General features: G+C 28.3%; 1 protein-coding gene across 1 annotated transcript in view; it reads left to right on the forward strand.

Annotated features, from left to right (window-relative positions):
* The window catches only part of LOC145268689 (uncharacterized), a 1,072,728-nt gene that overhangs the window by 431,280 nt on the left and 625,510 nt on the right, over nucleotides 1-15,938 (forward strand). Inside the window, exon 78 of the mRNA XM_080124201.1 lies at nucleotides 9,859-9,888. Coding sequence (XP_079980327.1) covers nucleotides 9,859-9,888 — 30 coding nt within the window. The remainder of the gene's footprint in view (nucleotides 1-9,858; nucleotides 9,889-15,938) is intronic.

Consider the following 15,938-nt stretch of genomic DNA (forward strand, 5'->3'; position numbering starts at 1 on the left):
ATCTTGCTCTATTTAGGTATTGAGCACTCTTGTATTAACCTCGTTAAAATGTCATTGCTTACTTTACGTCTGGAAAATATTAACCTGGTATTACATTGCTCCCTATCTTTGGTTGAGCATATTGGGAAGTGATATACAAGTTACCATTAGCGTATGAAGCGATGCTCTTTGTGTAAACAAATTGAGCTTAGGTATTTGGACAATGTCAAAACATTGTTAATTCACTGCCGGCATAACAGCAGCCATATAACGCAGTGGTTAGAAGCTCCAACTGTCGTTAGGGTGATCGGATTTCGATCCTGGCTTGAGGTACTTGCTTGTCTAGGTGCACTGATGAACTGTGAAACAGCGAAACAGTACTGTATGTGGATAATCAGGCTTTAGTAGGATGTATTCCAATTCCTGCTTTGAACCTGAAATCATAAAAAATTGGCCAGTCATCTCATAAGATATATAGCAATAACATAGTGAATTTTCAAGAGTCTACAACAATTTTAAATGCCTGTATAAAAAAAAAGTCTGGAAACTTATTGAAGACACCATATATTAATTTTAATCTTGTCGATTTTTGTAGCTTGCGGGCCGATATAATAAATAATAAAGATCAGCACAGTGGTATGGTTAACAAAAATCTATTAGCAAAATATGTTACAGAAGTAAACATCATGATTCTGAGACCATAACTGCCATGAATCGCTACCCAATAATGTGTTAGATGTAACTATATTTATAGTCTTTGAGTCTATTATTCCATAGATAGGTATATCGGTTTACCTGGTAGCATTAATAGGACATAAAAATGATGCAAAACTATTAGGTTCAGGGAATTAATTTTACCCATCCTGGGACGGGTATTTTTCTAGTGTTTATATAAACATAATGGGACTTCCTGTTAAATTAAAAAATAAATATATGCTCCCCCCCCCTCATTTTAAAAAAAAATTATTAATTGTATCATAAAATCTATGAGTCAGTACTAAGCATCATGTCTATCCGGTGTAACGGAATTAAGTCCCGACGCAAAGTCAGGGGAAAACGGCGTTAGGTTAAAATAGGTTCTGGATATACAATACTTCCTCTCACTTCCGGTTTTGGTTAAAAATAAAAGTTTACATATCAAAAAAAAAAAAAAAAAAAAAAAAAAAGGAAAAAAATCGGACAATTATATATATATATATATATATATATATATATATATATATATATGAGCAAACAGTTAATAAAACATGTTAAAAAACACTTTGAAAAAGAGTTAAAAACATATTTAATCTGAAAAGGAAACACTAGATAAGTGGATAGTCCTTAATCCGCGGAGTTTCGAAGAAATACTTTCCTTCTCATCAGAGAGTAGGAATTAGCAAAATGCGGGATCGGATTTTGCATGCAAAAGTATTTGATGAAACAACAAGTAAGTCAAAGATCTTACTTGAAAACAAAATAAGTTAAGCAGAGGGAATATGGTGAAGAAAAAGGTGATTACACATGAATGGATAGTCTGGTGGAAGATAAATAATCCAGTGACGGTAAAATCCAAATACATAACTTCAAGAAAGTTAATTGAATTTCCATTTTTATTTTATATATATATATATATATATATATATATATATATATATATATATATATATATATATATATAATTTCAGAAGAATTCGTATTTTTAATAGTTTATTTATTACAAAAATAATAAAATGTATATTTTTTTATAAAAATATTTAATGCAATTAATTTAAATAAATATATAATGAAATAAAGTCTAGTTTGGAAATAGAAGATTTTTTAAAAACATTTTCTGTTCATTCATTTTATTTTTGTAGACTTTTAATCTCATCTATATAGTTGTCTCACCACGTCTTGGCCAACTAATCCTCTGGCCAGCTTTGGGTTGGATTGAAACCGCTATCTTCAGACAATGCTCACCTGGAACCGTAGAGACTCGATTTTGCGACCCAGTGGATAGAGGCGTTGCATAATCGTTGAATGAGAAATCATTTCCATTAAAATCCAGTTAGCATTATGCAACTAAAATTAAGAAAAGCAAGCTTGAAAAATGTCAGCATTATGTGAATATACCAAACAAAACGAATTTTATTTGACGTCTTCCTTATCTAATAACGTAACTGAGTAAAAACGGTTTTTCTCAATTTTAGATGCATAATACTAACTGAATTTTAATGGATTCCTCGTTTAGTATTATATAACAAAAAAAAAACTCTTAATTGCTAAACAGATTTTGATTTGCCTTCATTCAGACCCTCCCAGTCTTTGCCTTCTCTCTGTAAGAAAGAGTTGGTTTATTGCTAATCGTCTAAAGGCGCTTCTATGTGAAAATAACGACGGGGCTGCTCAGGCATTTTTTCAGGACAGAGTGATTTTCCTGTAAGCCGCTGGCTACGTAATCCCACTTTCCAATCTTTCTTCGCACTGGTTCTCATTAGATTGATGTAGCCTGGCCAATACTAAAACGGGTGACCATTTGGTAATACCAGGTGCTGTATGTGCTCGGAGTCTGGATATGGATGGACACCGCCAGGCTATTCTGTCCCAAGACACACTGCATGAAAATAATGCACCGCTCCCACGTCTCCGGAGGTTTAAGGAACACATCTTGTATTGTAAATTTTTATTCTTGACCCAAACCGGAAGTAACAGGAAATATTTTATATCCGGAACTTGTTTTAGCCTAGCACCGTTTTCTGCTGACGTTGAGTCGGGACTTATTCCATTACACTTTCTGTTTTTTGTGTGTGAATGATTCAAACAATTGTCGACCTTATAAAAACCCGAGGTCCTTGTTCAGAATCCCCTCTACATGAAAAAAAAAAAAAAAAAATCAGGAAAAATCTGTATGATGTACGTACCCGGGACGAAACAAAAATATCTTGTCCCAAAAAAATCACATAAATTGATCAATAAGTTTTATTGTTTATAAATAAAATCATTTTTAAGTGATTAATTGGAATTCGTAGGCATTACAACATAAATCTAGTAAGTATGAATCATTGTTTTGTTATATTCCATTTGTTTCTTGAGTTTTTTTCAAAATGGCAAGCGAAAGAGTCACTTCTTGGATATTCATAAAATTTTATTTTTCTGTTGTAATGCCTACGAATTCCTATTAAATGCTTAAAATTATTTTCTTTATAAAAAAAATAAAACTGCTTGGTAAATTTACGTGATTTTTTGGAATAGGATATTTTCGTTTCGTCACGAATGCGTACATCATACATATTTTTCTTTAATTTATTTATTTATTTTTTTTTACTGTAGGTGGATTTTTGGACAAGAACCAATCTTGATTGTATCATGTGGCTTATGCAAAACTTGTCTTTTTTTTCTTTTAATGGATTCTTAGTTCGATCTACGAGGAGTTCGTACTCGCATGACCAAACCCCGAGCCTACAGAGAGATTGATTGGCGGATCGATAGATAGTGAGCTTGAGTGGAAAAAAAAAAAAAAATTCCTCTCGGGTGCAAAAAAAAAAAAAAAAAAAAAAAAAATTCTGATCTTCTCTGTCTTTTACCTCCCCCCCCCAAATATACCCCCACCATCAGGTGTTTCTTTTTTTTTTTTTTCTTACCTCATTACAAAAAGAAGTGAAGCAAGATCTCGCTACCACTGTTCATGGCTGCCACATCACATCTACTGCTGCACCCATTACAAATCAGTCTATACTGTTTGGTGTCCTTTGCTGCACTTGCACTAAAGAAATATCACAAAGAACTCTAAACGAACTCTGATTTCCACAATTTTTTTTTTCTATTAAAAAGCCTGGAGTTGATGTCTTCCATACCTAGATTATTACGGTGTCGTGCTCCCATACAAAAAAAAAAAAAAAGATTTATCAATAAGACATTCACCACAAGCACTCAGCACATTTTTTTTTTGTATTTCTTTTGGTCATTGTATCACTTTACTAACTTTATTATCGCAATATTTACCCTAAAAATGGAGTTTTGTTTTGCCTTGTATGAATTTTTGCCCCATTTATCGTCCGCACCCCATTTTCAATATCTCACTTGTATATTTTGAGGCACATACCTTACCCCCCCCCAATATACATACACACAACAAAGGAGAAAATACCAAAAACGAACGTTAGACACGAGTACATTTTTTTCTTTTGTTACGAATCTTGCAACATTGTAGCAATTTTTGGCCCAATTTTTGGGCTTTATTTTGGCTTGTATGAATTTTAATTTACCCTATTTTGTCCTCTAAAACCTACACTTCCTCTTATCGGGCCTCTCACTTGTATATTTTGAGGCACGTACATCAACCTTCCAATAAACGCACTCAGAAAAAGGATAAAATACAAAAACGAACATTATAATACGTTTCGTAAAATTTCTTCAAACTTTGCTCAAACGGAGCTTTACGTTGGGTCTAAGAATACCCCTTCGTTTATCTTCTGCAATCTAACCTTAAACCCATCCTCTTTTTTTTTTTCACTTGTATATTTTGAGGCTCACCCCCTTAATACACACAAACACAGAGAAAAAGACAAGATACAAACAACGAACACTATATACATGCTTCGTACATTTTCTTAATTTGCAACAAAAATAGCTTTAGCTTATCTCTGAGCTTTTCTATAGCTAAGGTTTTCCACATAGATTGTTCCCAATAACCGCAATAACCTTTCCCTTCCTATCCAAAGACCCACATACCAGGCCTTTTATCGACATTACTTTTTTCCTTGGTTTATCTTTCAATAAAGTTGAGTTTACGTCTATGAAGTCTTCGGAGTTTTATTTGCTTTGTTGAGTGGTTATTCATTTCGTTCTGGATTTTTCCTTCTCCTAAATGTGTTGTTTCTGCTCCAAGTCTCCTCTGTTGTCGAACATAACATTCGCCGATGTTTTTTTTTTCTGTGTTTGAAACTTATTTATCGCATGGTTTGAATTTGATGGCTCATTTCCCCCATCAAAACTTCGTTCAACATTCATTCTATTTTCAAAATGCATTTTTGGTTTCTTTAAGGTAGAGTTCAATCATGAATGTATATTTTTAAACTACTCCATAGCTCTAATCAGGTATTGAGCATTGTTGAAGTAAATACTGACAACAAATAGATATATAATATATTAGCTTATGATATTAGTATATGTCAATGAAGCAGTAATATATATATACTAGCAGGGAGGCCCGACGTTGCACTGGGTTTAAATGATAATCAACGAATATTTCGCACTTCTTTATTTTTATTATCATCGAAATTCGTGAAATCATCCGGAGAAGAAGCTTCACATGCCTCCATGCAGTAACTTAGTCCAACATATATGTTATTCTACATTGCACTGTAGAGAACTTACTGTTTCTTTTATAAAATTATTTTATATAAACTTCTTTCTAGTTAACGGAAAATAATAATAATAATAAAAATAATAATAATAATAATAATAATAATAATAATAATAATAATAATAAAAACATTACGAAATTTGCGTGTGGGATTTGAATCTACAGACAACGTCATACAAAAAAAAAACAAAAACAAAAAAAAACACAACACGTAAATTTTCAAGTCTTATAAAATATTTTGCGGTTAATGAAAATTATATATATATATATATATATATATCGGTGTTGCTATATATATCTATATAGATATATATATAGAAGCATCGATATATATATATATATATATATATATAGTAATTTATAAAATATATATGGCGATTAAGCTACACTGAATATCCTGCGTTTCATCCACTGTAGGATTCGTCAGGCTTATGCGCGAATTTTGTGGTTGCTTCTTGTTTTTATATATGTTGAGGATTTCTAGTTAGCCAATCAGCTTTCTAGTATCCACCGCGCCCCCTCCTATCAGCCAATGGGCATGCATTTTATCGAACAAAGGATCTGTTTTAGAACTAGGTTAGTGGTTTAAAGTAGATCTTTTCCCTCCTTTTTATATATATATATATATATATATATATATATATATATATATGAATATACCTATGTGCATTTTTTTATATATATGAATATACCTATGTGTACACACACATGCACACATATATACATATATACACATATATATATACATATATGTGTGATCGTTTATGTATATTCATGTTTATTTAATTTATTTATTTGTTTGTTTTCTATTGTTAGTGTTAGTTTTAAAGCTATTTTGTATCGCTATCCTAGAGTAAGTTTTATTTTGTGAACACAGTTGTTTGCTATTTCTCGTCTACAGTTTAATAGATTTTGAGGTTCTTTAAAGTACAGGATAGCAAATTTTTCATGGAGGCATAATTTACATTGGTCGTCTAAATGTCTGCACTTGGTAGCTTGTCTCATTATTTTCCATCGATTACCGGCGAATGTCCGCTTTCTTTGAGTTCCCAGTATTTATTCGCTAGTGTTGTTTTTATACGGTGTTTTTTATTTGTTATTTTATTATTTTTTTTTAGTGTAGTTTATCAAGCAACAATATTTGCGAAAGAAAACCCGAATAACAAGAAATATTACATAGGCATGACTTCCTTAGATTTTAAAACCCGATACTATGACCACAAAAGTACCTTCAATGTCGAATGGAAAATAATGAGACAAGCTACCACGTGCAGATATTTAGACGACCCATGTAAATTATGCCTCCATGAAAAATTTGCTATCCTGTACTTTAAAGAACCTCAAAATCTATTAAACTGTAGACGAGAAATAGCAAACAACTGTGTTCACAAAATAAAACTTACTCTAGGATAGCGATACAAAATAGCTTTAAAACTAACAATAACAATAGAAAACAAACAAATAAATAAATTAAATAAACATGAATATACATAAACGATCATGCATATATGTATATATATATATATATATATATATATATGTATATATGTGTGCATGTGTGTGTGTGTGTACACATAGGTATATTCATATATATAAAAAAAAATACACATAGGTATATTCATATATATAAAAAAAAAGGAGGGAAAAGATCTACCTTAAACCACTAACCTAGTTCTAAAACAGATCCTTTGTTCGATAAAATGCATGCTCATTGGCTGATAGGAGGGGGCGCGGTGGATACTAGAAAGCTGATTGGCTAACTAGAAATCCTCAACATATATAAAAACAAGAAGCAACCACAAAATTCGCGCATAAGCCTGACGAATCCTACAGTGGATGAAACGCAGAATATTCAGTCTAGCTTAATCGCCATATATATTTTATAAATTACTAACTAGCTCTACCTACGTATTGAGCACTTTTGAAGTAAATACTTAAAGTTTACGCATAAATCTAAACTTTCGTATATTAAATTTGTGTGAGTAAATGAAGTAGTTATATATATATATATATATATATATATATATATATATATATATATATATATATATCTTTGTAAGATTAGCAGAACACCGCAGCAAAATATTCGATGATCAATTATTATTATTACATGGGCAAAAGACAACAACAGAGGCCGAGGAGTCCACAAAGAACAGTCACGTGCTGATCCCCTTTGTCAGATTTAAAACTGACGGTATCAATGTTACACTGATCTTCTGCTATATATATGCACATATATACATACATGTATCTAATATATATATGTACATATATACACATATATATAATATGTCACACACACACGTATATATATCTGTATATATGTACAAATATACACGCATATATATGCGTATATATTTGTACATATATACACGCATATATCTGTATATATGTACATATATATATACGCATATATATGCATGAATAATATATATGTATATATATATATACATATATACACGCATACATATACATGAATAATATATATATATATATATATATACACGCATATATCTATATATATACATGCATATATCTATATATATATACACGCATATATCTGTATATATGTACATATATATACACGCATATATCCGTATATATGTATGAATAATATATATATATATATATATATATACACGCATATATCTGTATATATGTACATATGTATACGAATATATATGTATGAATAATATATGTTCATATATACACGCATATATGTGTAATATATGTACATATATACACACATATGCATGTATCAGTAATATATATATAGAGAGATAGATAGATATGTTTGTTCACAATGTAATTAATAGGTACAAATGCTGCACTGTTTCACAAATTCATTTTCATATCGAAACCGAACTTTTATACACCCGTATTCCTGCATGATTTCTATATATACTATTTATTCAAAGGAAATCTACATTCAAGAAGTTATTTCATCTGCATATTATATCAAAGAAAATTCATTTTAACACTCAGTTATTAGTTAAGTTATATTTATAGTTATTAGTTTTAATTATTCTGTTTGGAAATATTATTTAAAGTTAATATATTTAATTTATTACTAATTTTTATTAGCGGACATCAGTTGCGCTTAAAAAACGGAAGTAAACTTATTTATTTGAACAGAGTTATTTCCCCTTTAAGTACGAGAGTTATTTCCTCCGTTTGATTTTCATAGATGAAGATTGGTGTGTTTTATACTTTCATAAATTCAACATATGGTTCAGTTTGATGGAAAAACTTGACAGGATTAATAATTATTATATTCGGTGTATCTTAACCTTCCGTCCGGTAATATATGTCGACCTGGCAACACAGGGAATTCCGAGCTAATAAGTTTCTGCCTACGTTAATATCCAAAGTTTTCCTTGTTAGGTGTTTTCTTATTAAACAATACTATCGCAAAACCATATCGTTATTTTTGTTGTTTTATGTTGTATGTTTTTTTTTAAATTTTTATTTTATTGTTTGTTTTGTATTGTTTTCCAAGCTTCTCAATATTTAAACATTATCATTTACGATAATGGTGATATCATTACTGAAATATCAAATGATAATGGTGATATCATTGCTGACATATCAAATGATAACAGTGATATCATTTTTGAAATATCAAATGGTATTAGTGATATCATTGCAGACATATCAAATGATAATAGTGATATCATTTGTGAAATATCAAATGATAATCGTGATATCATTTCTGAAATATTAAATGATAAGTGATATCATTTCTGAAATATCAAATGATAACTGTGATAAATTAAAAACAAGTAGAAAAAAATGAGGTGCTTGTGCATTTTAGTTATTTCATTTTATTTTGAAAAATTTTGAGGGGAGACAATTCAAGATGTTCTTAAAGTTTATAAGTATTAAGGATTATTTTTTATTTTTATTTTCATTTATTTTTGTAAAATTTCGTTTAATTTCTGAATATTCTTTTTCTTAGACTGATTATTTGATAAATGTGCATTTCAGGCGCGTAAACTATTAGACCCAAAGACTTAAAAAGCCCACAAAATACTTTCTTCTTCTTCTTCTTCTTCTTCTTCTTCTTCTTCTTCTTCTTCTTCTTCTGCTTCTTCTTCTTCTTCTTCTTCTTCTTCTTCTTCTTCTTCTTATTATTATTATTATTATTATTATTATTATTATTATTATACCCAATTTATTACAGTAACAGTGTACGTTAAGCACTGGCGGCAACATTTTAATTATTAGATTTAAATAAAACATAAAAAGCTAATAATGTTTTACTTTTGTGTCATTTTTAATTTCGTGTGTTTGCTTTTACCGATACGTTAAATGAAACTTTAGCAACTCTTTGAATTGTCTCCCCTTGGAAATCTTCACAAATAAAAAAAAAAAAAAAAATGTACCCGAAATTTAAAATGTCCAAGTGACTAAAATAATTATTTATTTGTTTTAATTTATGTTATTGGAGAGTGATGTAATTAAATTAAAATAAAAAAGAATTATTGCATAAAAAAACAACAACAAAAAAAAAAGAAACAAGTATAATGTGACTATTTGTTGAATATTCACAGACAATTCTGGTGAGACCGACTTTTACACGGGTGAGTTCTCATTTCTTTTAGTTATTTTAGTTAGTTTTGTTTGTTTAACCACATTTATGGCATCATTCACGCTCCATTTCTAAAAATTATTTTAATTTTAATCTTCTAGAAGCTTCGTCAGTGTTAGTATATATATATATATATATATATATATATATATATATGCACACAGACACGAACAGACACACATACACATCAGTGCCACCATATACTCCCTCCACACAATTTATTTACATGATATACATAGATTTACATATATTCATATGTAAGTATATGTATATCATGTGTGTGTGTGTATAAATATGATATATAAATATATGATGTATATATATATATATAAATATGATATATAAATATATGATATATGATATATATGATATATAAATATATATATATGATATATAAATATGATATATATATATGATATATAAATATATATATATGATATATATATATGATATATATATGATATATAAATATATATATGATATATAAATATATATATATGATATATAAATATATATGATATATATATATATGATATATATATATATGATATATATATATATGATATATAAATATATATGATATATAAATATATATATATATGATATATAAATATATATATATGATATATAAATACATATATATATGATATATAAATACATATATATATGATATATAAATACATATATATATGATATATAAATATATATATATATGATATATAAATACATATATATATGATATATAAATACATATATATATGATATATAAATACATATATATATGATATATAAATACATATATATATGATATATAAATACATATATATATGATATATAAATATATATATATGATATATAAATATATATATATGATATATATATATGATATATAAATATATATGATATAAATATATATGATATATATATGATATAAATATATATGATATATATATGATATATATATATGATATATAAATATATATGATATATAAATATATATGATATATAAATATATATGATATATATATATGATATATATATATATATATATATATGATATATAAATATATAAATATATATATATGATATATAAATATATATGATATATAAATATATATGATATATAAATATATGATACACATATACTTACATATATTTCTATGTAAGTAGATATATACACTTCCATATGAATATATGTATGTTTATTATGTCTACATGTATGTATGTTGTGTTATGTATCCTTCTGTCTTTATGTGTATGTATATACATACATATATATATGTATGTATTTGTACATATATATATATATAATGCATGCATGATTTATAACTATAAATAATATTATTGTAGTTAGCTTAAAGCAATGCTGATAAGTATATATATATATATATACCTTTTTAATAAGGCTGTTTGCAATTCAGCACAGGCTCGAACCTGAATTGCAAACAGCTTTTTTAAATAGTATATACTTACTTATAAGCATTGCTTTAAGCTAACTACAAAAATATTATTTATAGAGATATAAGATATAGAGAAATAGAATATTACATGTATCGCTTCCATTTGTTCATAGGAAGTAATATATGTATAGTGTGTATTGTCTAATACAAGTATGTATGTATATATATATATATATATATATATATATATATATATATATATTAGTGTATTTAGGCAGCATTCCTTCATTCAGGCAAACATTATTAAAATCAACAGAGATACCTTGCTTAATGATTCTTTTTTTCATTTTTTCGATCTTTCGTAAGATTTTTTTAACTTCAAGATGGAAGGTATTTACAAATGTTCCATGGTTCACACGAGCGCTTTCGATTCTTTCTTGAATCATCATCAGGTGGAGATAAAATATTAAAAATAGAGGTGAAATATATAGTTAAAAAGAGTCAATGAAAAGTCGATTAAAATATACATTTACGAGTGATAAAAAAACTCGATCAAAAATTAGGATGATAAAAGGCAATGTTAGTAAAACCAGTCGTATACTGGTTATGCTAAACATTTCAGCACATTATTGCTACTTTCAAAATTAATGCTATTTATAGATGGGTGCTGGGTTTTTATATATAGTGCTCCAAGTATTTTAAAATTTTTTTACAATTACTTTCTCGTTGCAAAATCCTTGTGTTGTCCACGAGGACCTTTCTAAGATTAGAGGGGGACAGCTGTGTTGATTTGTTACATGCTGGTATATTGAGCTAGTACTGTTCAAATGCATCGTTAATCGACGGGACAATATTGTTTTTGTATGTCCAATATATGCGTTTTTATTTTCGGAGTTACACTCTCCTAAGGGGCATTGAAATTTGTACACAATATTGGTTTGCTCCAACATTTTTGTCGCCGGCGAGGACTATTTTTAATATTTTATCCCCACCTGATGATGATTCAAGAAAGAATCGAAAGCGCTCGTGTGAACCATGGAACATTTGTAATACCTTCCATCTTGAAGTTAAAAAAATCTTACGAAAGATCGAAAAAATGAAAAAAAAAAAGAATCATTAAGCAAGGTATCTCTGTTGTTTTTAATAATGTTTGCCTGAATATATATATATATATATATATATATATATATATATATATATATATATATATATATATGATAATACGTGCGTTAGAATATACACGCTATACATATATTACTTCCTATAAACAAATAGAAGCAATACATGTAATATTTTTTTAAAATAAAACTTTCACTCACTATAACAAAGCCATTGTGATGGTGAATATATATTTTGATATTTCGGGAGAAATACGCTTTTCTCAAAAAGCAATCAAATAAATTTTCTGTTATATTTGAAGGAGATGTATATCTAAATAAACACGATATCGTCTTTGAAACGTTCGTACACTATGCTTCTTTGTTTGTGCCTTGATTTCTTGGCACATGTAAATGAATCTATACTAATTCATTAAATTCATCTCCCCCCCCCATCATTTAATATATTATAGCTCTAGGGGACTAAATTTGCCTCCCCCTATTGAGTTGATCTTATATCTGCAGTTTTCAGAGCGATTGGTGAGGAATTCATAAACTCCGCCTTTCTTTATATGTGGTAGTTTTATATTTCATTACCTTTTGTCGTTCTTTGGTCCTGAATTCAGACGATTAGGCATAAAAGTGATATATATTATTTTATTTTATTTTATCAACAATTCCTTTCTGTTGCAAGTTTAGAATATAATTGTCTATAATAGCAACTCAATTAGAATCTCAGCTCAATGAATTTTCCAAAGAGTTTTCAGAGCATATATACGTAAATTGAATAAAATCACAACCTACATGAATAGAAATTCACCTATTTTGGCGTTAAGCTCTTACAGCTGTTTCGTGAAAGGATGGACAATTACCTCTCGTCCATAGAACTGTAAATCTTCCATCAAGTCACTCCTCAGAGACGCTTACAACTATTCCCAACAAGTTTTTCAATCCGTTGTGAACACGTTTATTTTTCTCTCATAAATAGGGAAAAATAAACGTGTTCACAACGGATTGAAAAATTTGTTGGGAATAGTTGTAAGCGTCTCTGAGGAGTGACTTGATGGAGGATTTACAGTTCTATGGACGAGAGGTAATTGTCCATCCTTTCACGAAACAGCTGTAAGAGCTTAACGCCAAAATAAGTGAATTTCTATTCATGTAGCTTGTGATTTTATTCAATTTACGTATATATATATAAAATAGCAATTGCCTGAATGCATTATTCTTTTATTCTTTTGACTTCAAACAAGCAAAAATTGTTACATTTATTTCAAATAAATCTCAATACAATTAAACGGCATGTAGGTTTCTACAATTTATCGTCTTTAATTAATAAACTCTTATTAAACGGCTATAACTTATTGTCTTTAATTAATAAACTCTTATTAAACGATTACAACTTATTGTCTTTAATTAATAAACTCTTATTAAAAGAACAAAATTTAAAATTAGACTCTTTAAATTTAGGTTAACTCACACCATAAAAAAATAATGATTAATATATTTAAATATAGACACGGATTAACTGACTTACACCGAAAAAGATGTTACGTATAATATTTAGCATATGCGGGGTGGTCGCTATATTCTGTGGATCTATATTAAAAAAACCTTGTTAAACTTTGTGACATATTTCCATTCTTTGGAGGTCAGGCGCAAACGAACACCCCCATAATTTTATTATACCATATTTCTTCAAACTGAAACATTATTATCAAAGTATACTAACGCAGATAGATATGAAAAAGTCTTTATTAAAGTTTGTGCCTATTTCCATTCTATGGAGACCAGGCGCGAACGCAGACCTCCACAATTTTATTATATCATCATATTTAAGTTAAAACATAATTATCAAAGTATTATGTACATCTATATCAAAAACACTTGTAAACGTTTTTTTTTTTATTTTTAAATTTATTTCCATACTTTGTGGACCAGGCGCGTACAATTTTAATGAATCATCATTATGCTAGATCAAACATCCCTATTCCTGTGTCTCGATACATCTTCTATCATTATATGTGGTCAGTTTTCTATAATAGTCAACCATATAGGAGCCTATTCGTGACCAGACACACACACACACACAGACGGTCAACTTTATATATATATATATATATATATATATATATATATATATATATATATATATATATATATATATATATACTGGTGGGACCGTGGAAATTCCACAGCGAACTCTTTAATATATAATACAGGGTGTTTCAAAAGTCTTGGGAACATAACGATTTTTAATAACTCATAATGTTCCCAAGACTTTTGAAACACCCTGTATATTGATGTTAGTATTCTGTGGATGTTCAGCATAAATGGAGATGCTCTGATATTATTGTAGCTCTTTTGTTAAAACTGCAAAAGTATTTATCTAAACTAGCAGGGACGCCCGGCGTAGCCCGGTCGTGAAATAAAATATGTTTAAATATGATATTTTAATTCTTGCAGATTTCGTATATATTATTATAGTCAATTTTCTATCGATTCTTATATATCATAAATTTTTATTTTCGAAAATAAAAAAAATATATATCCCTATTATTCGGGTGCATCAGCTTAAACCAATACCAAAACTTATATGAATATATATATATATATATATATATATGAAGAATTTTTGGTAAAATTATTTATAAAAAAATTAGATGAATTCAGTGCCATCAGCTGTAATCGAAACTGAAACCAAAATTTATGAAGAATTTTTAGTAAAATTATTTATTACAAGAAATGGAAGATCATAACAATTAAATGGCAGTCACCCGGAAGCAAAAAAGATGTAAGCGTGATACACAAAATAACACACACACTATCGTATTTATATATATATATATATATATATATATATATATATATATATATATATATATATGTACACTAGCATTTCAGCCCGGCGTTGAGCAAAGAAAGAAAAAAGCGGTAAATTTTTTAAAACTTTGACCCCTATTATGACCCATTAACATTTATTATTTTGGACTCAAATCAAGTTATTAAGTTAGATCCATGTCTAAGGAACCTATATCTAACATTTCAAGTGTTTAGACCCAAATTTGTCGGAGGAGTTTGGTAGAGTTCTCAAAAGTCAAATCGTTGAACTTTGACCCCTTAACAGCCAAATTTCTGGCCGAAAACTGATTACATATATCAAATTTCGAGTCTTTAGACTGAAAAATTGACAGTTATTGTGTAGAGAAATGTACACAGACACACAGGCACTTTCACTTATATATATTGATATCAATTCAGGCAATAGGAATGGAAAGTTTACCCGATAAATGCAAGTGTAAACTTAAAACTAATAATAAATATTAATATATTTATATATTAATCCGAACCAAACAAAAAAAAAATTCAATACAAACACAAATAGGAAGTAGATCTTGTCATAATGAAAAGAAATCAAGAGTGTAAATTAAAATTTACAAGGAAATTTATTTATCGACAAATTACTTTAAAAAAATTATTAATCCACAAAGTTTCAAAGAGTGTCATTTTCTCTTCAGAGGAAAGATATAAACAAATTATTAGTA

Source organism: Euprymna scolopes, chromosome 44 (genome assembly GCF_053919585.1).
Source record: "Euprymna scolopes isolate OS-2025 chromosome 44, ASM5391958v1, whole genome shotgun sequence".
Lineage (NCBI taxonomy): Eukaryota > Metazoa > Mollusca > Cephalopoda > Sepiida > Sepiolidae > Euprymna > Euprymna scolopes.